Below are 25,937 nucleotides of genomic sequence, written 5' to 3' on the forward strand. Positions count from 1 at the left end.
GGTCTATAGTTACCATGGGTAGGTGTATACTCCGAGGGCCCTCACCTCCTCCCTGTAGGCTGTCTCGTCGTTGCTGGCAATCAAGCCTACCACTGTAGTGTCGTCCACAAACTTGATGATTGAGTTGGAGGCGTGCATGGCCATGCAGTCGTGGGTGAACAGGGAGTACAGGAGAGGGCTCAGAACGCACCCTTGTGGGGCCCCAGTGTTGAGGATCAGCGGGGTGGAGATGTTGTTACCTACCCTCACCACCTGGGGGCGGCCCGTCAGGAAGTCCAGTACCCAGTTGCACAGGGCGGGGTCGAGACACAGGGTCTCGAGCTTGATGACGAGTTTGGAGGGTACTATGGTGTTAAATGCTGAGCTGTAGTCGATGAACAACATTCTCACATAGGTATTCCTCTTGTCCAGATGGGTTAGGGCAGTGTGCAGTGTGGTTGCGATTGCGTCGTCTGTGGACCTATTTGGGCAGTAAGCAAATTGGAGTGGGTCTAGGGTGTCAGGTAGGGTGGAGGTGATATGGTCCTTGACAGGGTCAGGGTTCCATAGCCGCAGGAGCAGCAGCACGGCCAGGTGGACTGGGGACAGCAAGGAGTCATCATGCCAGGTAGTCCTGAGGCATGGTCCTAGGGCTCAGGTCCTCCGAGAGAGAGAAAGAAAGAGAGAAAGAGAGAATTAGAGAGAGCATACTTAAATTCACACAGGACACCGGATAGGACAGGAGGAGTACTCCAGATATAACAGACTGACCCTAGCCCCCCCGACACAAACTACTGCAGCATAAATACTGGAGGCTGAGACAGGAGGGGTCAAGAGACACTGTGGCCCCATCCGATGATACCCCCGGACAGGCCCAAACAGGAAGGATATAACCCCACACCACTAGAGGGATATCTTCAACCACCAACTTACCATCCTGAGACAAGGACGAGTATAGCCCACAAAGATCTCCGCCACGACACAACCAAAGGGGGGGCGCCAACCCAGACAGGAAGATCACATCAGTAACTCAACCCACTCAGGTGACACACCCATCCTTGGGACATCATGAAAGAGCACCAGTAAGCCAGTGTCTCAGCCCCTGTAATAGGGTTAGAGGCAGAGAATCCCAGTTTCTTCCACATTTAACCCAACCCCTCTGAATCAGAGAGGTTTAGGGGGGCTGCCTTAATCGACATCCACATCATCGGCGCCCGGAGAACAGTGGGTTAACTGCCTCGCTCAGAGAACTGCCTCGCTCAGTGAACTGCCTCGCTCAGAGAACTGCCTCGCTCAGGGAACTGCCTCGCTCAGGGAACTGCCTCGCTCAGAGAACTGCCTCGCTCAGAGAACTGCCTCGCTCAGAGAACTGCCTCGCTCAGGGAACTGCCTCGCTCAGAGAACTGCCTCGCTCAGAGAACTGCCTCGCTCAGAGAACTGCCTCGCTCAGTGAACTGCCTCGTTCAGTGAACTGCCTCGCTCAGAGAACTGCCTCGCTCATTGAACTGCCTCGCGCAGAGAACTGCCTCGCTCAGAGAACTGCCTCGCTCAGTGAACTGCCTCGCTCAGTGAACTGCCTCGCTCAGAGAGCTGCCTCGCTCAGTGAACTGCCTCGCTCAGAGAACTGCCTCGCTCAGTGAACTGCCTCGCTCAGTGAACTGCCTCGCTCAGTGAACTGCCTCGCTCAGAGAGCTGCCTCGCTCAGAGAACTGCCTCGCTCAGAGAACCTCCTCGCTCAGAGAACTGCCTCGCTCAGTGAACTGCCTCGCTCAGTGAACTGCCTCGCTCAGAGAGCTGCCTCGCTCAGTGAACTGCCTCGCTCAGTGAACTGCCTCGCTCAGAGAGCTGCCTCGCTCAGTGAACTGCCTCGCTCAGAGAACTGCCTCGCTCAGTGAACTGCCTCGCTCAGTGAACTGCCTCTCTCAGAGAGCTGCCTCGCTCAGTGAACTGCCTCGCTCAGAGAACTGCCTCGCTCAGTGAACTGCCTCGCTCAGTGAACTGCCTCGCTCAGTGAACTGCCTCGCTCAGAGAGCTGCCTTGCTCAGTGAACTGCCTTGCTCAGGGGCAGAACGTTAGATGTTTGCCTTTCGGTTACGGGCTCAACTCTCCTACCCACCTGGCTACCTGCCGCTCTAGTTAAACTGTACATAAAACTTTGAACAGTTCTTATTTTCCTAAATAAACAATATGTTGCTTGTATGTACTGGCAACTCAGTGATTGGGATCATTGTGATGATACATTTAAACGTCTTTGCCACATTGGTTTTTGGACGTGAACTGAATTGTCCCTAGTGGTATCCTCCAACCATCCCATCTAGCGGTGAAAGGAGGAAAAACACGTACTTCAACCGAGGATTTGAAACTTGACGTTTAAGACGTATCCGTCGACGACCACCAGAGGGCGCTCTAGTACTAGGCTACAATATTACTGGGGCGCGGTATAGTACCATGAACTATACCGACTGTGTTTAAAAGGAAAGTTATTGCTCTTTTAACATTAACTATACCGACTGTGTTTAAAAGGAAAGTTATTGCTCTTTTTTCCTATGTCAATGTTTCAGTCACGCACCTACCGTGCGCGCACACACACCCTCAAATAAGATTTCCACATTCCGTTTAAAGTTGTTGTCCAACTGCATTGCTGGGAGGCAGGGACAGAGACACACCCATAGGGAAAATACCCAGGAGAGTGCGGCGATGGTGAATCTGTCGTTACTAAGTCACTCCGTTATTTAGGTTGACGTGATGACGAGGTCGTGGCTGCCGTCCCTGCTGTAGGCTAGTCGTTTTACAGCGGGATACATGCTGGCTGTGGTGGACCGGTTGACAGTCGTGTCGGTAAGGCTATGTGCATCTACTGAAGACGGAGGCAACAGGTTGCAACCATGGGCGTTAAAGGTAAGATAAATATCACATTCATTCAGGGTCGCTACAATTATTATCAAAGTTTATTTTGCCATATGTGAAATGGGGGAATAGGAAAAAGTGAATATTGTTGTTAATTTATTCTTTATTAGAATACAGTTTTGTCATATTTATATTACTCAGTGATATAATTTAAAATAGGCTAAGTGTGCTGCCTCTTTAAGTCTTTGTTTGTTTTTAAAGTAACTTGTTATTGCTGTAACTAGGTGTAACCATTTGGTTGATAAGCAGAGGGAATGACTGTGTTGCACAGCTGATTAGTTTAATCTAACATTCAGTCAAGTCTTGTATTAAATTTAATCTGCCCTACATTTAAAAAGGTGAAGAAAAAAAACACACCAAAAAAGAGTGATGCAAATTTTGCATAGCCTATACAGTCTGAAAAAACTCACCGAGAGAGAATGTAACAGCTCACATTGTTCCAGAATGAGATCACCTGAGAATAAACCTCACCTCCTTTCCTCTCTTCCTTGCCTCTCCTCCTTTCCTATGCTCTCTGTCTCTCTGTACACATTTCTTGACTACAGTAACACAGTACACACATAACAATGTCTCTCTGTAGGCCTACACACCAGAAGATCTCTCTCTCTCTAGCCATTCTACACACACACACACACACACACACACACACCCTAAGATAAGATCTCTCTCTACCTACTCTACACACACACACACACACACACACACACACACACACACACACACACACACACACACACACACACACACACACACATACAATGATCTGTCACTCTACACACACCCTAAGATATTTCATGAACACATACTCTAAGATACACTCTATATACAACAGCATGTGGACACCCTTTCAAATTAGTGGCCACACTATTTAAAAATATAAAGAAATCGAGCACACAGCCATGCAATCTCCATGGACAAACATTGACAGTAGAATGAATAGAATAGAATGGGCCTTACTGAAGAGCTCAGTGTTTTTCAACGTGATCAACGCAATCGTCATAGGATGCCACCTTTCCAACAAGTCAGTTCGTCAAACTGGGGGGCCGCTCTGCCCTGCTCGAGCGGCCTTGGTCAACTGCAAGTGCTGTTATTGTGAAGTGGAAACAACAAGGAGCAACAACGGCTCAGTTGTGAAGTGGTAGGCCACACAATCTCACAGAACGGGACCGCCGAGTGCTGAAGCGCGTAGCGCGTAAAAATGGTCTGTTCTCAGTGGCAACACTCACTACCGAGTTCCAAACTGCCTCTGGAAGCAACGTCAGCAGAAGAACTGTTCATCGGGAGCTTCATGGAATGGGTTTCCATGGTTGAGCAGCCGAAGATCACCATGCGCAATGCCAAGCGTCGGCTGGAGTGGTGTAAAGCTCACCGCCATTTGGACTCTGGGTTTGGCGGAGGAGAAATACTGGTCTGGGGCTGTTTTTCATTGTTCGGGCTAGGCCCCTTAGTTTCAGTGAAGGGAAATCTTAACGCTACAGAATACAATGACGTTCTATACGATTCTGTGCTTCCTACTTTGTGGGAACAGTTTGGGAAAGGCCCTTTCCTGTTTTAGCTTGACAATGCCCCCGTGCACAAAGCGAGGTCCATACAGAAATGGTTTGTCGAGATCGGTGTGGAAGAACTTGACTGGCCTGCACAGAGCCCTGACCTCAACCCCATCGAACACCTTTGGGATGAATTGGAGCCAGGCCTCATCAGTCCTCGACCTCACTAGTGTTCTTGAGGCTGAATGGAAGCAAGTCCCCGCAGCAATGTTCCAACATCTAGTGGAAAGCCTTCCCAGAAGAGTGGAGGCTTTTATAGCAGCAATGTTCCTACATCTAGTGGAAAGCCTTCCCAGAAGAGTGGAGGCTGTTATAGCAGCAATGTTCCAACATCTAGTGGAAAGCCTTCCCAGAAGAGTGGAGGCTGTTATAGCAGCAAAGGAGGGGACCAAATCCATATTAATGCCCATGATTTTGGAATGAGATGTTGGACAAGCAGATGTCCACATACTTTTGGTCATGTAGTGTATGAACACTCCCAAATACCTCCCCTGAAAATTCTCACTGAATAACCCTACTGTAGACATACTCGAAGACGAGACATTCCCCAGAAACAAACTGTTTAGATAATGCCAAGTGAGTGTGCCGTTGAACTAGACAAGCGGGTAGGCCTGCTGCTGCTTGCCCAAATGGCCCCCTATTCCCTATGTAGTGAACTACTTCTCATCAGGGCCAATAGGGAATAGGATGGCATTTTGGGACGTTACACTGTTGACGTGCTGTTTCATAGCAGGCAACATAGTACATTAGTCATCCACAACCTTTGACCTCAGTGAGACACTTGGGTCCCAAATGGTACCCTAATCCCTATATAGTGCACTACTATAGCACCCTATTCCATATATAGTGCACTCCTATAGCACCCTATTCCCTATATAGTGCACTACTATAGCACCCTATTCCCTATATAGTGCACTACTATAGCACCCTATTCCCTATATAGTGCACTACTATAGCACCCTAATCCCTATATAGTGCACTACTATAGCACCCTATTCTCTATGTAGTGCACTACTTTTGACCAGAAAAGTACATAGGAAATATGATGCCATTAGGGACACTCAACGACTGGGATTTCCAAACACACAGAGACACCCTCATCAGTCAATACGGTGCTATTTCCCTCATCAGTCATTACGGTGCTATTTCCCTCATCAGTCAATACGGTGCTATTTCCCTCATCAGTCAATACGGTGCTATTTCCCTCATCAGTCAATACGGTGCTATTTCCCTCATCAGTCAATACGGTGCTATTTCCTTCATCAGTCAATACGGCGCTATTTCCCTCATCAGTCAATACGGCGCTATTTCCCTCATCAGTCAATACGGTGCTATTTCCCTCATCAGTCAATACGGTGCTATTTCCCTCATCAGTCAATACGGTGCTATTTCCCTCATCAGTCAATACGGTGCTATTTCCCTCATCAGTCAATACGGTGCTATTTCCCTCATCAGTCAATACGGCGCTATTTCCCTCATCAGTCAATGCGGCGCTATTTCCCTCATCAGTCAATACGGTGCTATTTCCCTCATCAGTCAATACAGTGCTATTTCCCTCATCAGTCAATACGGTGCTATTTCCCTCATCAGTCAATACGGCGCTATTTCCCTCATCAGTCAATACGGCGCTATTTCCCTCATCAGTCAATACGGTGCTATTTCCCTCATCAGTCAATACGGTGCTATTTCCCTCATCAGTCAATACGGCGCTATTTCCCTCATCAGTCAATACGGTGCTATTTCCCTCATCAGTCAATACGGTGCTATTTCCCTCATCAGTCAATACGGTGCTATTTCCCTCATCAGTCAATACGGTGCTATTTCCCTCATCAGTCAATACGGCGCTATTTCCCTCATCAGTCAATACGGTGCTATTTCCCTCATCAGTCAATACGGTGCTATTTCCCTCATCAGTCAATACGGTGCTATTTCCCTCATCAGTCAATACGGCGCTATTTCCCTCATCAGTCAATACGGCGCTATTTCCCTCATCAGTCAATACGGTGCTATTTCCCTCATCAGTCAATACGGTGCTATTTCCCTCATCAGTCAATACGGCGCTATTTCCCTCATCAGTCAATACGGCGCTTTGCCTGTTCTGTTCTATGACAAAACCCAGACCGCAGCTTTCCTGTCGTATAATCGTACCACGGAACAGATTTTGAAATATTATCAATCACTCCAACCTTTAGACTCTGTTGCCATGGCTACCAGAGTCACTAAGGATGTAGCTCCATATTCCCCATGTAGTCCACTACTATTAACCAGAGCCCTATGACCCTAAAAGGAATAAGGTGCAAGCAAATCTCAGACCAGAGCATTAGGCTACACATGGGTGGGTTAACTAGTATCAGACCAGAGCATTAGGCTACACATGGATGGGTTAACTAGTATCAGACCAGAGCATTAGGCTACACATGGGTGGGTTAACTAGTATCAGACCAGAGCATTAGGCTACACATGGGTGGGTTAACTAGTATCAGACCAGAGCATTATGCTACACATGGGTGGGTTAACTAGTATCAGACCAGAGCATTAGGCTACACATGGGTGGGTTAACTAGTATCAGACCAGAGCATTAGGCTACACATGGGTGGGTTAACTAGTATCAGACCAGAGCATTAGGCTACACATGGATGGGTTAACTAGTCAGACCAGAGCATTAGGCTACACATGGATGGGTTAACTAGTATCAGACCAGAGCATTAAGCTACACATGGATGGGTTAACTAGTATCAGACCAGAGCATTAGGCTACACATGGATGGGTTAACTAGTATCAGACCAGAGCATTAGGCTACACATGGATGGGTTAACTAGTCAGACCAGAGCATTAAGCTACACATGGATGGGTTAACTAGTCAGACCAGAGCATTAAGCTACACATGGATTGGTTAACTAGTCAGACCAGAGCATTAAGCTACACATGGATGGGTTAACTAGTCAGACCAGAGCATTAAGCTACACATGTATTGGTTAACTAGTAGGCCTAACGTGGATCTTAATGTGGACTCTGTTGAACCACACTGTTAGCACACATTTCAATCACTCCAACAACAAATTCCTGGAATTGCTGCTGGATAAGGTTAGGTGACTGGTGAAGTGATCGTTGCTGCATGATACAGGGTCTGATGTGGCTCTGAATGTTGAACTGTTAAACAGGTACGGTATATATGACCACTAATCACAGCGTTAGCAAACATCATAGCACTCTTACTCTTAAAAAAAAAAGATGGAGGGGATTCAACAAGGAATCCCTAGATTCAGTACAGTGTCCCTACTGATCAAGTGATTGTTTGTTGTATTGATACAACAGGGAAGTTGTTTTGGTTCAAGGGGTCCACAACCCAACCTCTCAGTGACTGTATGTTGACCTGATCAGATAGTTTCAAATCAATGATGAGGTGAATAAATGACCAGCCTGTCTGGTATCTAGACTGTTGGAAAGCCTTCAGAGCCCCGTAGCAGATACACATAGATCAATCAGCTTATCAATGAATGTGTGTTAAATACATCACAATGAAGTCTGCTTCAGTCAGAATAGTTCTGCATATAATACTGCAACATCTTTCCATTCTCAGTTATCTTTCCATTCTCAGTTATCTTTCCATTCTCAGTTATCTTTCCATTCTTAGTTATCTTTCCATTCTCAGTTATCTTTCCATTCTCAGTTATCTTTCCATTCTCAGTTATCTTTCCATTCTCAGTTATCTTTCCATTCTCAGTTATCTTTCCATTGTAATAGATTGTAGCAGAACTTTGAGGCCTATTTTTGTAGTCCTGAGTTTCAACAAATCCTTTCCATAAAGCTGTGAAGGATGCAAATGATACTGAGTATAAATAACAAGAGGCCGATGTGCATCCCAAATGCCACCCTATTCCCTATGTAGTGCACTCTGGGCTTTGGTCAACGGTAGCGCACTATATAGGGAATAGGGTTGCATTTGAGGCTAGATAAAACAGTGACTTGTCACAGTCCTCAGTCTCTTTGGGATACCGTCTTTGATAGAGACAGTGTTGAATACTGCTTCACTCTTTGTAAACAAATACACTTCCTCCCTCAAACTCCCCTGTGTTTTCCCTAAGAAAATACCCCAAAATACACGTCCTCATGTTGGTAAATAATTACGATGTAGTTCCATCTGGATGTACTGTGACCAGCAGGCAAAGACCGGATACCATAGCCTGTTGGAGCACATGGTTAACGTACGGTCCTCTCTGAATGCAAGGTTTGATCCTAGCCAAGCTGTAACACACAGTAACCTGTGTAGTGCATCAAATGTAGTCATACATTTTAGTGTTTACATCAGACTATGAAATGAATGAGTTCATTAACCCACCTCTCACATGCCCAGGGTACACTCTGGGTCCCGACCCATAGTTTAGAAACCCTGTTATAGTTATAGAAACCCTGTTATAGAAACCCTGTTATAGAAACCCTGTTATAGTTATAGAAACCCTGTTATAGAAATCCTGTTATAGAAACCCTGTTCTAGAAACCCTGTTATAGAAACCCTGTTATAGAAACCCTGTTCTAGAAACCCTGTTATAGAAACCCTGTTCTAGAAACCCTGTTATAGAAACCCTGTTCTAGAAACCCTGTTATAGAAACCCTGTTCTAGAAACCCTGTTATAGAAACCCTGTTCTAGAAACCCTGTTATAGAAACCCTGTTCTAGAAACCCTGTTATAGTTATAGAAACCCTGTTATAGAAACCCTGTTCTAGAAACCCTGTTATAGAAACCCTGTTATAGAAACCCTGTTATAGTTATAGAAACACTGTTATAGAAACCCTGTTATAGAAACACTGTTATAGTTAAAGAAACCCTGGTATTGAAACCCTGGTATTGAAACCCTGGTATAGTTATAGAAACTCTGTTCTAGTGATTGAAAACCATTCTCATTATACAGCTAGTGTACAGCCTTATTACTGCTAGTCACAGCCTCACAGGTGACAGACAGGTGTTTTCTCTCTACAGCTCAGTGGAATCAAATACAACCTGGGTTAAAAAGTAAGGGTGGGCAATCTTCCACTCTGTTCTTCCATCTCTCTTTTAGAGAGCCAGTCAGCCAGTCTGCTGGGTTGTTGGGGAGTTCCTGTCTTCTCTTCCTGTTCTATTGTTGTTGAGGAAGTGTGACATCATATCCACACACAGATACAGGCTTTCTCTCTGTCTTTCTGCCAGCCACACAGATACAGTCTTTCTCTCTCTGTCTTTCTGCCAGCCACACAGATACAGGCTTTCTCTCTGTCTTTCTGCCAGCCACACAGATACAGACTTTCTCTCTCTGACTTTCTGCCAGCCACACAGATACAGTCTTTCTCTCTCTGTCTTTCTGCCAGCCACACAGATACAGGCTTTCTCTCTCTGTCTTTCTACCAGCCACACAGATACAGGCTTTCTCTCTCTGTCTTTCTGCCAGCCACACAGATACAGGCTTTCTCTCTGTCTTTCTGCCAGCCACACAGATACAGGCTTTCTCTCTGTCTTTCTGCCAGCCACACAGATACAGGCTTTCTCTCTCTCTTTCTGCCAGCCACACAGATACAGGCTTTCTCTCTCTCTTTCTGCCAGCCACACAGATACAGGCTTTCTCTCTCTCTTTCTGCCAGCCACACAGATACAGGCTTTCTCTCTCTCTTTCTGCCAGCCACACAGATACAGGCTTTCTCTCTGTCTTTCTGCCAGCCACACAGATACAGGCTTTCTCTCTCTCTTTCTGCCAGCCAAACAGATACAGGCTTTCTCTCTCTCTTTCTGCCAGCCACACAGATACAGGCTTTCTCTCTGTCTTTCTGCCAGCCACACAGATACAGGCTTTCTCTCTCTCTTTCTGCCAGCCACACAGATACAGGCTTTCTCTCTCTCTTTCTGCCAGCCACACAGATACAGGCTTTCTCTCTCTGTCTTTCTGCCAGCCACACAGATACAGGCTTTCTCTCTCTGTCTTTCTGCCAGCCACACAGATACAGGCTTTCTCTCTCTGTCTTTCTGCCAGCCACACAGATACAGGCTTTCTCTCTCTGTCTTTCTGCCAGCCACACAGATACAGGCTTTCTCTCTCTGTCTTTCTGCCAGCCACACAGATACAGGCTTTCTCTCTGTCTTTCTGCCAGCCACACAGATACAGGCTTTCTCTCTCTCTTTCTGCCAGCCACACAGATACAGGCTTTCTCTCTTTCTGCCAGCCACACAGATACAGGCTTTCTCTCTTTCTGCCAGCCACACAGATACAGGATTTCTCTCTCTCTTTCTGCCAGCCACACAGATACAGGCTTTCTCTCTGTCTTTCTGCCAGCCACACAGATACATGCTTTCTCTCTCTCTTTCTGCCAGCCACACAGATACAGGCTTTCTCTCTCTCTTTCTGCCAGCCACACAGATACAGGCTTTCTCTCTGTCTTTCTGCCAGCCACACAGATACAGGCTTTCTATCTCTATTTCTGCCAGCCACACAGATACAGGCTTTCTCTCTCTCTTTCTGCCAGCCACACAGATACAGGCTTTCTCTCTCTCTTTCTGCCAGCCACACAGATACAGGCTTTCTCTCTGTCTTTCTGCCAGCCACACAGATACAGGCTTTCTCTCTGTCTTTCTGCCAGCCACACAGATACAGGCTTTCTCTCTGTCTTTCTGCCAGCCACACAGATACAGGCTTTCTCTCTCTCTTTCTGCCAGCCACACAGATACAGGCTTTCTCGCCCCCTTTTCCTACCTGTTTAAAATACGTTTTTTAGAGTCCGTTGAGAGAGAGTTTTTTTTAGAGTTAGTTGGGAGAGAGAGTTTTTTAGAGTCCGTTGGGAGAGAGAGTTTTTTAGAGTCCGTTGGGAGAGATAGTTTTTTAGAGTTAGTTGGGAGAGAGAGTTTTTTAGAGTCCGTTGGGAGAGAGAGTTTTTTAGAGTCCATTGGGAGAGAGAGTTTTTTAGAGTCCGTTGGGAGAGATAGTTTTTTAGAGTCCGTTGGGAAAGAGAGTTTTTTAGAGTCCGTTGGGAGAGAGAGTTTTTTAGAGTCCGTAGAGAGAGAGAGTTTTTTAGAGTCCGTTGGGAGAGAGAGTTTTTTAGAGTCCGTAGAGAGAGAGAGTTTTTTAGAGTCCGTTGGGAGAGAGAGTTTTTTTAACTATAAAGAAGCTTTTGTTGATCACCTTTCATTTAAATTTGTCCAGAATACCCTTCACAAGTCAGATGGAGAAGATGGTGAGGATTTAGGATCTGTTGACCATTACATTACAGAGTTGGTTCTGTTGACAGACAGACAGACTCAACACAACAACAATATAGTACAGACAACAGACACAATACAGTAGACAGACGTGAGAGGTCTACGTCTGATCCCCAGCGTTCTGCGTCGCCAGGCTGACGGCCTCCCAGACTTGTCAACAACCAGCCAGGAGCCTCAGAAGGGTTGCTACAGGGGTTGCTGGGTAACAGATTTCTGGTTACATCTCTGTGGAACAACAAATAGCATGTCACTCTGGGAGAGAGAGAGGCCCAGGACAGCAACACAATTAGACCCAACCAAATCTTGAGAAAACTAAAAGATAATTACTTGACACATTGGAAAGAATTAACAAAAAAACAGAGCAAACTAGAATGCTATTTGGCCCTAAACAGAGAGTACACAGCGGCAGAATACCTGACCACTGTGACTGACCCAAACTTAAGGAATCATTTGACTATGTACAGACTCAGTGTGTCAAGTTCTGACCTTAGTTCCTTTGTTTTGTCTTTGTTTTAGTATGGTCAGGGCGTGAGTTGGGGTGGGAAGTCTATGTTTGTTTTTCTATGTTGTATTTTACGTTTGGCCTGGTATGGTTCTCAATCATTTTGTTTAGTGTTCAGTTTTGATTATATTAAAAATCATGAACCCTTACCACGCTGCACCTTGGTCCTCACCTTCTTCCACCGACGACGGCCGTTACACAGTGAGCATAGCCTTGCTATTGAGAAAGGCCGCAGTAGGCAGACCTGGCTCTCAAGAGAAGACAGGCTATGTGCACACTGTCCTCAAAATGAGGTGGAAACTGAGCTGCACTTCCTAACCTCCTGCTAAATGTATGACCATATTAGAGACAAATAATTCCCTCAGATTACACAGATCCACAAAGAATTAGAAAACAAATCCAATTTTGATGAACTCCCATATCTACTGGGTGAAATACCACATTGTGCCATCACAGCAGCAAGAAGTGTGACCTGTTGCCACAAGAAAAGGGCAACCAGTGAAGAACAAACACCATTGTAAATACAACCCATATTTATGCTTATGTATTTTCCCTTGTGTACTTTAACCATTTGCACATTGTTACAATACCGTATAAAGACATAGTATGACATTTGTAATGTCTTTATTCTTTTGGAACTTCTGAGAGTGTAATGTTTATTTTTATTGTTTATTTCACTTTGTTTATTATCTACTTCACTTGTTTTGGCAAAGTTAACATATGTTTCCCATGCCAATAAAGCTCTTAAATTGAAAGTGAATTGAGAGAGAGAGAGGGAGAGGGAGGGAACTGCACTGGCCAACTTTGTAATCACAATCATGACACAATGTCTCTCTCTCCTCTCTCTCCTCTCTCTTCTCTCTCTCTCCTCTCTCCCTCTCTCTCTTCTCTCTTCTCTCTCTCCTCTCTCATTGTCTGTCTCGCTCTCTCTCTCTCTCTCTCTCTCTCACCTCTCATCTCTCTCTCCTCTCTCATTGTCTGTCTGTCTGTCTCTCTCTCTCTCTCTCTCTCTCGGCCCTCCCTCCTCTGTCTGTCTGTTTGTCTGTCTCTCTCTTTCTTTCTCTCTCTCTCTCCCTCTCTCTCTCTCTCTCTCTCTCTCTCACCTCTCATCTCTCTCTCCTCTCTCATTGTCTGTCTGTCTGTCTGTCTGTCTCTCTCTCTCTCTCTCTCTCTCTCTCTCTCTCTCTCGGCCCTCCCTCCTCTGTCTCTCTCTCTCTCTCTCTCTCTCTCTCTCTCTCTCTCTCTCTCTCTCTCTCACCTCTCATCTCTCTCCTCTCTCATTGTCTGTCTGTCTGTCTGTCTGTCTGTCTGTCTGTCTGTCTGTCTCTCTCTCTCTCTCTCTCTCTCGCTCTCTCTCTCGGCCCTCCCTCCTCTGTCTCTCTCTCTCTCTCTCTCTCTCTCTCTCTCTCTCTCTCTCTCTCTCTCTCTCTCTCTCTCTCTCTCTCTCTCCAGAGATGTTCTCTCAGTGGGCTCTACTGTTGCTGTGTACTCTCCCTGTGATGACCATCCACTCAGAGGGATGTCAGTGTCCAGGAGCCATCATTTTGGCCCAGTTTCCCTCTGTCCTACCCGCTGAGGCCTGCTGTCTGAACTACTCCGGCTCCACGTTCGGCCATGTTCGCTGGACCATGCTCACCAACAGGACCAGACTACAGCTCCTGGACCTGTCTCACTGTACCATCACTCAGATAGACCTGGAGGACACAGAGACCACACTCTCTCCTCTCCAGGAGGTCTATCTGGGTCACAACAGACTGACCTCCATCCCAGGGAACTTCCTGTCAGATCTGCCCAGCCTGAAGGTGCTGGAGCTGGGCATGAACCAGCTGAGGGAGCTGCCTGAGGATTTCCTCAAGGGATCTGACGGCCTTCAGGAGCTAGATCTCAGGGGCAACCTCCTCCGTTCTCTCCCCACCTCTGTGCTGTCTCTGCGGGGTCTGGAGAGGCTGGAACTGGTGGACAACCCCTGGGACTGCTCTTGCTCCCTGGTGGAGGAGCTGGACAACAACAACACCAGCCTGCAAGGCATCGTGGGTAACATCACCTGCGCATCTCCTCGGAGCCTGGCTGGGCGGCTCGTGTGGTCGGTGGCACCTGGTGACGTCTGCCGCCCACCAGGGCTCACGGCACTTTTCATCCTCCTGCCCCTCTTCATCCTCCTCGGCCTCGTCCTCTGCTGGTGCTGTGGGAGGAAGAGGAAGACGAAGGAGAAGCCGGCCTTCGGCTCCTCCAAGAAGAAGGCCTCCCACTCTCATTCACCCAACGGTCACCACCACCACCACCGATCCAAGCCCCCAGCAGGCGGAGGAGGGGGTAACTACCCCACGGCGGGGGACAGCAGCAGGAAGGAGATGTTGAAGAACCAGCTCCTCCTGCGACCTGCCTCCACCCTTCTTGGCTCCACCAGGGACATCTATGAGGAGGTGGAGATTAAAGTAGAATCTGTGGTGTCCCTCTCTCACTCCCTCCCCAACTCCCCTCCCTCTCCTGGGTCCTCCTCCCAAACAGAGGGTCCCGAGCTGGACCTGGGCGGACAAGCAGAGCTGGATGCAGTGAGTGTGACGGAGGTGATGAAGGACTCAGCAGACAGGGAGAAGGCTTATATGACCCAGTCCACTGAATACTACAGTCTGGTGCCAGGGATGGACCTGGACGACTCAGATCATGCCCCGGACTATGCCTCGGATCAGGCCTCGAACCACGCATCAGACCACGCAGAGTACGAGAGTGTTGACCTGTCGTGAGAATGGACATAGATTCGCTAGAAGGAGTGTGTCTCTCATGACTGGCTGACTGGCTTGAGTGTGTGAGTGAGTGAGCGAGTGAGTGAGTGAGTGAGTGAGTGTGTGTGTGTGTGTGAGTGTGTGTCAGAGAAAAAGAGAGACAGAGTGTTGAATGTTCCACAGAGATGTGGTCGGAACTGAATTATCAATCACAATCATATGACAGGAAGTGAGGGCACCTTGAGATCTCCAGGATGGGATTGACTTGAGCTCCAGTGTGACCAAATCATCCACCACACCACTACCACCACACCACCACCACCACACCACACCACTACCACACCACTACCATCACACCACACCACACCACTACCACACCACTACCATCACACCACTACCACACCACCACACCACCACAACCACACCACTACCACCACACCACCACCACACCACCACCACACCACCACACCACTACCACCACACCACCACCACACCACCACCACACCACCATACCCCACCACATCACCACCACACCACACCACCACCACACCACACCACCACAACACACCACCACACCACCACACCACACCACCACACCACCACCACCACACCACCACAACACCACCACCACCACACACCACCACACCACCACAACACCACCACCACCACACACCACCACACCACCACCACACCACCACCACACCACCACCACACCACCACACCACCACCACACCACCACACCACCACACACCACCACACCACACCACACCACCACCACCACACCACCACACACCATGTGAGTCTCATTCTATTCCACATTCTATTTCCGTTAACACTAAGACACTCAGACTGACTGTATTGTGTTCTATACAACATGGGAAGTCACAAAGAACACTGATGGAAGTGAACTACCGTGTGTAACATCGTATCCAGATGGAAGTGAACTACAGTGTGTAACATCGTATCCTGATGGAAGTGAACTACCCGTATGTAACATCGTATCCTGATGGAAGTGAACTACAGTGTGTAACATCGTATCCTGATGGAAGTGAACTACCGTGTGTAACATCGTATCCTGATGGAAGTGAACTACCCGTATGTAACATCGTATCCTGATGGAAGTGAACTACAGTGTGTAACATCGTATCCAGATGGAAGTGAACTACAGTGTGTAACATCGTATCCTGATGGAAGTGAACTACCGTGTGTAACATCGTATCCAGATGGAAGTGAACTACAGTGTGTAACATCGTATCCTGATGGAAGTGAACTACCGTGTGTAACATCGTATCCAGATGGAAGTGAACTACCCGTATGTAACATCGTATCCAGATGGAAGTGAACTACCGTGTGTAACATTGTATCTTGATGAAATCGACATAAACATCGACTGACAGTTCAAATGACTGTTGCAAGATAATCATCATCATCATCATCATCATCATCATCATCGACAACAACAACGTAATGTCCAAGAAGGATTACTGTCTAAGTGTGTATGTCTGGGAAAGAGAGGTTACACTGTTCTTACACTGTTACAATGTCATAAAGTTGAATAAACTGTAGGTGACCACTTCTTGCTCTAGGCACAGATTTGTTGTTTTCTTCATTTCTGTATGTTCAGATTGTCAAACATCGTATAACATCCATTTTCTACTTTGTCTGATTTGCATATTTGTTATTTGTGATTAAAAAAAAAAATGCTCCTTTCTCATGGCTGTCTCTTGAGGTTGTTCAAGGTGATAATACGGAAGACTCGTTTTAGTTAGCTAAATATTCACAGTAAAAGATATATAGAGGACTCATTCTGGATTCAACCCATTTTAGCATGGACATGGAGGGCTTCCAACATGTTAAAGTAGTCAACTGGGTGGGGATTCCTATGAGTTGGGAGCAATCAGCCAATGAAGAAGAAAATGAACTACTTTAAAATGGAGATGGCCTCAATGGCACTGCCCATTCTGTCACCGACGCCGTAATGGCACAGATGCAAAAATGAGTCCTCTGTCTATCTCTATGGGTACAACATGTACATCAAGGCTGTAGAGTGGTGAGGAGGAGTCTACCATGTCCGGGGGCGACTCCCCCATTCATTTTCTGTATTCAGAGTTCACTCAAACATCGTTTTAAGCTTTGTTTTTACGATTGACAGTTACAGCTGATTCCAGGATTGAATATCGATTCGATGTCCATAAATATTAGTCATCTGATTTATTCATTTCAGTCTCTGAATTAAAATCAATCTGTTCGCCTCCATCTCCTGATATCAGGATGATTTTTAAAAAAGAGACAACAATCTGTCTCCTGAATTAGCCTAGTGTGCATTGGCACCCAGCTATATCCTGTCCCAATCTTGTTTTCCCTGGCTAAACTAACTGGCTAGCTGAACTATGTTAGTTATCGTACCTCATTGCCAAAATTAATCAAGACTGACTGCACTCTCAACTTCAAAACTCCTTTGCTAGTTATACAAAATCACGTAACTAAGAAATTCTCTGGAAATAAACTTGGAGCTTTCTGACTCACCCCGCTTGGCTAAATGGGATACGTAGTGATTTTACCAACACATCCAAATATGGTCCACAGTCTAGTACCTTTAAAGATATTCTTCGGTACTTTGACGACTAAGAAAGTATTTTTTCAACCTCCTGCTTTGAGCTGGATGTGTCCATGTGTAGTTCTATGCAGAATCTATGAGCAGAATTACTGTCTTAGCTCAATTAGCCACCTAGGTTGAAAGCGATTGTTTTCTCTGTGCCATGCCATATCTACCTACATTCCCCCCCCACGTGGGCCAGCCCCCTAACAATTTGAGTTTTAGTCAATGAGCTTCAGCCCCTCGCATTTGAGCGACAGCCAACCTGCCCAGCGTTATCCAATGAGGTTGCTGGGCGGGTCCAACGGCTCAGTGGACACAACAGAGAGAGAGAGACAGAGCGCAATGACATGGTGCACATATCTGCACATATGTGACGGAGTACTCAATAATCAGGGACCATTTTTGGCTCGTGAGTTCTACTTTCAGAACTACTGGCTAAAAAGTATGCAAAATACCAGAGTATCTCTTTAATCAATCAATCAATCAAATGTATTTATAAAGCCCTTCTTAAATCAGCTGATATCTCAAAGTGCTGTACAGAAACCCATCCTAAAACCCCCAAACAGCAAGCAATGCAGGTGTAGAAGCACGTTGGCTAGGAAAAACTCCCTAGAAAGGCCAGAACCTACGAAGAAACCTAGAGAGGAACCAGGCTCTCTGAGGGGTGGCCAGTCCTCTTCTAGCTGTGCCGGGTGGAGATTATAACAGAACATGGTCAAGATGTTCAAATGTTCATAGATGACCAGCATGGTCCAATAATAATAATCACAGTGGTTGTCGAGGGTGCATCAGGTCAGCACCTCAGGAGTAAATGTAAGTTGGCTTTTCATAGACGGTCATTCAGAGTATCTCTACCGCTCCTGCTGTCTCTAGAGAGTTGAAAACAGCAGGTCTGGGACAGGTAGCACGTCTGGGACAGGTAGCACGTCTGGGACAGGTAGCACGTCCGGTGAACAGGTCAGGATTCCATAGCCGCAGGCAGAACAGTTTAAACTGGAGCAGCAGCACGGCCAGGTGGACTGGGGACAGCAAGGAGTCATCAGGCCAGGTAGTCCTGAGGCATGGTCCTAGGGCTCAGGTCCTCCGAGAGAGAGAAAGAAAGAGAGAAAGAGAGAATTAGAGAGAGCATACTTAAATTCACACAGGACACCAGATAAGACAGGAGAAACACTCCAGATATAACAGACTGACCCTAGCCCCACGACACAAACTACTGCAGCATAAATACTTAACCCTTTTTAAACTTTAATATTTGTTTATTTAATTGGACTTTATTAATGTAATGAGTAACCTTCCCTTGGCCTCTCAGCCTCTCTCTGTCCCAACAGTGACCCAGGACCCAGGACCCAGGACCCAGGCCAGACTTTTCTCAATCAGCTACCTGAAATCCCTCCTCACCTGAAGTCTTTCCTCACCAGTCATGGTACCAGAGAACCAGAGTCAGAGAGTCAGAGAACCATGGTACCAGAGAACCAGAGTCAGAGAGTCAGAGAACCATGGTACCAGAGTCAGAGAGTCAGAGAACCATGGTACCAGAGAACCAGAGTCAGAGAGTCAGAGAACCATGGTACCAGAGAACCAGAGTCAGAGAGTCAGAGAACCATGGTACCAGAGAACCAGAGTCAGAGAGTCAGAGAACCATGGTACCAGAGAACCAGAGTCAGAGAGTCAGAAAACCATGGTACCAGAGAACCAGAGTCAGAGAGTCAGAGAACCATGGTACCAGAGTCAGAGAGTCAGAGAACCATGGTACCAGAGAACCAGAGTCAGAGAGTCAGAGAACCATGGTACCAGAGAACCAGAGTCAGAGAGTCAGAGAACCATGGTACCAGAGAACCAGAGTCAGAGAGTCAGAGAACCATGGTACCAGGCTCTGATTTCACCCACCGTGGGAGGTAGTAATTATAGCATTGGGTTACCAGGTACTCAGACAATCACCCAGGGCTGGAGTGGAGCTGCCCTCTCTCCATCCAGTTCTCAGAGAGGTCTGATACATAGAATTAGAATGACTAGAATTAGAACCATAGAATTAGAATGACTAGAATTAGAACCATAGAATTAAAATCATTAGAACGGACATGACCCATTCCATGGTGGGTGGACCAGCAACTATTTTGAGTGAGCCAGCCACATTGCTCTGGTCTGATTCTGAGACCTTCCTGTAGTCTTCCCCACCGGACCAGACACATTGCTCTGGTCTGATTCTGAGACCTTCCTGCAGTCTTCTCCACCGGGCCAGTCACATTGCTCTGGTCTGATTCTGAGGCCCTTCCTGTAGTCTTCTCCACGGGGCTAGTGATCAGGCTAAACGGGAGGGGGATCTATGTTCTGTAATATACATAACTTTTATGAGAGAGAGGAAGAGAGAGAGAGAGAGCTTCCTGGAATTAAACCACACATGAAGCCCTCTGCTGAGCTAACTGAATAATACAAACAAAAACATTTCTGAAACATATCTACCTTTTATCTTGACCATATTCATGCAACAGTAAGTAGCTAATACTCCCCTACATTTGCGGATCCTTATATGATTTGAATCAATGTGATTAAGGACGTTGGTAGGACTGGTAAGTTCTTAAGGGGCGGCTCTCCTATAGACACCAATGTGACAGCAGCTGGGCCTGGACTACTTATAGTTCATTGACTTCCATTGAAACAGAAAAAAATCAGGGTTAAATCTCACTTCCTTTTCCGTGTTCTTCTGAAAAGACAGATGGTAGTGTGCTTCTACACCTGCATTGCTTCCTGTTGGGGGGTTTAGGCTGGGTTTCTGTACAGCACTTTGAGATATCAGCTGATGTAAGAAGGGCTTTATAAATACATTTGATTTAATTTGTGTCAGAAAGGAGAAACAGAACAAACAGATGAGGATAAAACAGGGCAAGTAGAGAAGAGGTTTATATACTGGTGAAAACTGGTTGGCATTGAAATGAGAAACACAAGTCAGCTGGGGACCAGCGACAACGACAAAGAGGACAAGATACACTACGTCACCAAAAGTATGTGGACACCTGCGCGTAGAACATCTCATTCCAAAATCATGGACATTAGTATGCAGTTGGTCCCCCCTTTTCTGCTATAACAGCCTCCTTCCTCTCTTTTGCTTTCCTCTAGATAACAAGCTTTCCACTAGATGTTGGAACATTGCTGCAGGGACTTGATGTTGGGTGATTTGGCATCCAATTCATACCAAAGGTGTTTGATGTGGTTGAGGTCAGGGCTCTGTGCAGGCCAGTCAAGGTCTTCCACACTGATCTCGACAGAATTGTCATGCTGTCACACCAAACTGTTGCCACAAAGTTGGAAGCACAGAATCATCTAGAATGTCATTGTATGCTGTAGTGTTAAGTTTTCCCTTCACTGGAACTAAGGGGCCCAAACCATGAAAAACAGCCCCAGACCATTATTCCTCCTCCACCAAACTTTACAGTTGACACTATGCATTCGTCCGTCAGACTGCCAGATGGTGAAGCGTGATGCATCACTCCAGTGAACGCGTTTTCACTGCTCCAGAATCCAATGGTGACGAGCTTTACACCACTCCAGCCGACGCTGGGCATTGCGCATGGTGATCTTTGGCTGCTCAACCATGGAAACCCATTTCATGAAGCTCCCAATGAAGAGTTCTTGTTCTTGTTCGATGAACAGTTCTTCTGCTGACGTTGCTTCCAGAGGCGTTTTGGAACTCGGTAGTGAGTGTTGCCACTGAGAACAGACCATTTTTACGCGCTACGTGCTTCAGCACTCAGCAATCACGTTCTGTGAGCTTGTGTGGCCTACCACTTCGTGGCTGAGCCGTTGTTGCTCCTAGACGTTTCCACTTCACATTAACAGCACTCACAGTTGACCGGGAAGCAGGGCAGAAATTTGACGAACTGGCTTGTTGGAAAGGTACCTATAACGGTGCCACGTTGAATGTCACTGAGCTCTTCAGTAAGGCCATTCTACTGCCAGTGTTTGTCTAAGGAGATTGCATGGCTGTGTGCTCCATTTTATACACCTGTCAGCAACAGGTGTGGTTGACATAGCCGGATCCACTAATTTGAATGGGTGTCCACATACTTTTGTATATATAGTGACACAGCTGTCAGTCTATGATGGACCAAACCTGCAATAATTATAAATACATAAATGAACAAATATATGCAAACATATATAAATAAATGAATGAATAAATAAATTCACTCATAAATAAATAAATGAACAAGGAAATACAAAAATGCTGACAAAAATAAATACATTTTTGTCTATATATTTGTATAAAATGATTTATCTAACTATAATCGAATTATTCACACTTTCATTCATCTATATTATTTATACATGTATTTATTTATGCGTTTCTTCCTCCAATATGTTAATGAGGGGGTGTCAATCAAACGTCTCTGGGTGGTAACACAACATTGGTTGGTCAACTTCACAGAGCGTTGCTCGATTGCATTTTCCCGGCTCTGATGGTCCAAAATGTAAACAATCCAAACTAGGTAGACAACAGCCCAGTTCTTCTGGCAGGTAGTGTGGCTGCAATCAGGTGAGCCGTGGCCTTAGACTTGGTAGTGCTGTTGAGTTAGGTTCAACGTTTCCAGTGTTGCGTGATGGTTTGAACTGAACGACACGTTGCAGGCAAATGCTATGGAGCAACACGCCGCGACGTTGATCAACCAACGGTGTGTTTGATACCACCCACATACACTTGATTGACACCCCTTTGTATAATTTAGATGAATGAAAGTGGGATTAATGTATCTATTTATGTGTGCATTTATGGATGTATTAATTTATGCATGTATTAATTTATGCATTTATTAATTTATGGATGTATTGATGTATGCATGTATTAATTTATGCATTTATGGATTTATTAATTTATGTATTTATTAATTTATGCATTTATGGATTTATTAATTTACGGATGTATTAATGTATTTCTAATTATGTCAGGTTTGGTCAATCAGGTCAATCAGGCCGTGTAAAAAATGTTGTTCCAGTTGGGTGGTACCTCCATAAACTGTGTTTTGTTCTGCTCTGAACAGTACAGGGAGAGTTATCCCCATGCTATCAATCAATCGCTGTAAAACATGTTGTTCCAGTTGGGTGGTACCTCCATAAACTGTGTTTTGTTCTGCTCTGAACAGTACAGGGGGAGTTATCCCCATGCTATCAATCAATCGCTGTAAAACATGTTGTTCCAGTTGGGTGGTACCTCCATAAACTGTGTTTTGTTCTGCTCTGAACAGTACAGGGGGAGTTATCCCCATGCTATCAATCAATCGCTGTAAAACATGTTGTTCCAGTTGGGTGGTACCTCCATAAACTGTGTTTTGTTCTGCTCTGAACAGTACAGGGGGAGTTATCCCCATGCTATCAATCAATCGCTGTAAAACATGTTGTTCCAGTTGGGTGGTACCTCCATAAACTGTGTTTTGTTCTGCTCTGAACAGTACAGGGGGAGTTATCCCCATGCTATCAATCAATCGCTGTAAAACAAAAACCTTTATTTTCTGGACTCTGTATCCACCTCCCTGACCATTCTGCCTGTCCCTGACCATTCTGCCTGTCCCTGACCATTCTGCCTGTCCCTGACCATTCTGCCTGCCCTGACCATTCTGCCTGTCCCTGACCATTCTGCCTGCCCTGACCATTCTGCCTGTCCCTGACCTCGAGCCTGCCTGACCATTCTGCCTGTCCCTGACCTCGAGCCTGCCTGACCATTCTGCCTGTCCCTGACCTCGAGCCTGCCTGACCATTCTGCCTGTCCCTGACCTCGAGCCTGCCTGACCATTCTGCCTGTCCCTGACCTCGAGCCTGCCTGACCATTCTGCCTGTCCCTGACCTCGAGCCTGCCTGACCATTCTGCCTGTCCCTGACCTCGAGCCTGCCTGACCATTCTGCCTGTCCCTGACCTCGAGCCTGCCTGACCATTCTGCCTGTCCCTGACCTCGAGCCTGCCTGACCATTCTGCCTGTCCCTGACCTCGAGCCTGCCTGACCATTCTGCCTGTCCCTGACCTCGAGCCTGCCTGACCATTCTGCTTGTCCCTGACCTCGAGCCTGCCTGACCATTCTGCCTGCCCTGACCTCGAGCCTGCCTGACCATTCTGCCTGTCCCTGACCTCGAGCCTGCCTGACCATTCTGCCTGTCCCTGACCTCGAGCCTGCCTGACCATTCTGCCTGTCCCTGACCTCGAGCCTGCCTGACCATTCTGCCTGTCCCTGACCTCGAGCCTGCCTGACCATTCTGCCTGTCCCTGACCTCGAGCCTGCCTGACCATTCTGCCTGTCCCTGACCTCGAGCCTGCCTGACCATTCTGCCTGCCCTGACCTCGAGCCTGCCTGACCATTCTGCCTGCCCTGACCTCGAGCCTGCCTGACCATTCTACCATTCTGCCTGCCTGCCTGACCATTCTGCCTGCCCTGACCTCGAGCCTGACCTCGAGGACCTTTGACCTGTCCACAACCATTCTCTTGCCTACTCCTTTTTGGATCAATAAACATCTAAGACTCAAACCATCTGCCTCCCGTGTCTGCATCTAGGTCTCACCTTGTACCCTTATAAGGATAGGATAGGATGGGATAGGATAGATAGGATAGAATAGGATAGGATAGATAGGATAGGACAGGATAGGATGGGATAGAGTACCCTTATTAGGATAGGATGGGATAAGATGGGATAGATAGGATAGGATAGGAAAGGAAACGGTAGATAGAATAGATAGGATAGGATAGGATAGGATAGGATGGGATAGGAATGGATAGATAGGATAGGATAGGACAGGATAGGATGGGATAGAGTACCCTTATAAGGATGGGATAGGGTGGGATAAGATGGGATAGATAGGATAGGATAGTATAGATAGGATGGGATAGGATAGGAAAGGAAAGGATAGATAGGATAGGATAGGATGGGATATATAGGATAGGATATGATAGAAGAGATAGATAGGATAGGATAGATAGGATAGGATAGGATAAATAAGAACTCAAATAAGGAGCAGAGACCTAAAGACTGACTCACATAGGAGCTGAATAACTACAGGGGGAACTATGTTTGTCTCTCCTGTCCCTAGGAGCTGAATAACAGCCGTGATAATGATACATGACTTTTACTGAAGCCTGGAAGCCTGGTCCCATCGATATGACGGAGCACAGTGCCCTCTAGTGGCTTCACTGGATATTCGCCAGACATTCAGACATTCAAACTTCAATAGCTCACAAACTAGTTGAGCTACAGACCTCAGGTTAGACTCTTTATGAAGGAAAAATAAGTGTTCAAAATTGCACAGAGTTTATTTTCTGAGCAAATTGTGTGACGTAGGAAGTGAAATCTGAAACCACTTGAAGCCGGGATGTCCCTCATACCATTTCATTCGCTCTTCCGACTGTCCATCAACTCCTGACTGAACCCTACGTCACAGTCACTGACAAAGCACATGCCTGCGATCGCTACGTCGTAGCGCAGCAGTAGACAATGGTTTCATCACCATAGCACGTTCCGAAATCGATTTTTATAGCCATTCATCTAAAATAATTTGTAAAAAAACAAAAAAACATTCTGTTTGTCAAGTACATACAAGATTAATACGATATGAAAGGCGAGTTCCTAACGAGTCAAGGAAGTCAAGCTCTGAGACTTTCACAGCGATGAGGGGGGCAGATCTTTTCATCGAGAAAGAGCTTCAGAAAATATGCACGTTTACTCCAACACTAAACATAAAAATCAATTTTTTTTTTGCAGAAAGGTGAGACTTGTAACTTTTTTTTGAGTATGCAGCATTTCTAGCTATTGTTTATGGCCCTCTCATAATAAATAATTACTTTTGGAGATTATGTAGATTACATTTTTAATGACATTTAACTGGTTTAAAGGTGAACAGCTTCTTATAGAGAACAACAATATAAACGCAACATAGAAAGTCTTGGTCCCATGTTTCATAAACATTTCTCATTACCAAGATAATCCATCCATCTGACAGGTGTGGCACATCAAGATGCTGATTAAACAGCATCATCATTACACAGGTGCACCTTGTGCTGGGGACACTAACAGGCCACTCTAAAATGTGCAGTTTTGTCACATAACACAATGCCACAGATGTCTCAAGTTTTGAGGGAGAGTGCAATTGGCATGCTGACTGCAGGAATGCCCACCAGAGCTGTTGCCAGAGAATTGAATGTCAATTTCTCTACCATAAGCCTCATCCGCCGTCATTTTAGAGAATTTGGCATTACGTCCAACCGGCCTCACAACCGCAGAACACGTTCCATTTACTGTGCTAACGCGTTCCATTTACTGTGCTAACGCGTTCCATTTACTGTGCTAACGCGTTCCATTTACTGTGCTAACGCGTTCCATTTACTGTGCTAACACGTTCCATTTACTGTGCTAACACGTTCCATTTACTGTGCTAACGCGTTCCATTTACTGTGCTAACACGTTCCATTTACTGTGCTAACGCGTTCCA

General features: G+C 46.2%; 1 protein-coding gene across 2 annotated transcripts; it reads left to right on the top strand.

Moving 5' to 3' along the window:
• Positions 1 to 2,687: 2,687 nt before the first annotated feature.
• Positions 2,688 to 16,586, top strand: LOC139377207 (uncharacterized). Of its 2 annotated transcripts, XR_011627989.1 has the most exons (3): positions 2,719 to 2,877; positions 13,607 to 15,863; positions 15,901 to 16,462. XR_011627989.1 is itself a non-coding variant. In XM_071120207.1 (2 exons), the coding sequence occupies exons 1-2, from the start codon at positions 2,865 to 2,867 to the stop codon at positions 14,896 to 14,898; spliced, it is 1,305 nt and encodes a 434-aa protein (XP_070976308.1). In that variant the 5' UTR covers positions 2,688 to 2,864; the 3' UTR covers positions 14,899 to 16,586. The 2 variants fall into 2 exon arrangements, 1 of the variants encoding a protein (XP_070976308.1); XM_071120207.1 differs by having other exon boundaries at positions 2,688 to 2,877; positions 13,607 to 16,586.
• Positions 16,587 to 25,937: the final 9,351 nt, after the last annotated feature.

The sequence above is a fragment of the Oncorhynchus clarkii genome, chromosome 20, assembly GCF_045791955.1.
Source record: "Oncorhynchus clarkii lewisi isolate Uvic-CL-2024 chromosome 20, UVic_Ocla_1.0, whole genome shotgun sequence".
Taxonomy (NCBI): Eukaryota; Metazoa; Chordata; class Actinopteri; order Salmoniformes; family Salmonidae; genus Oncorhynchus; species Oncorhynchus clarkii.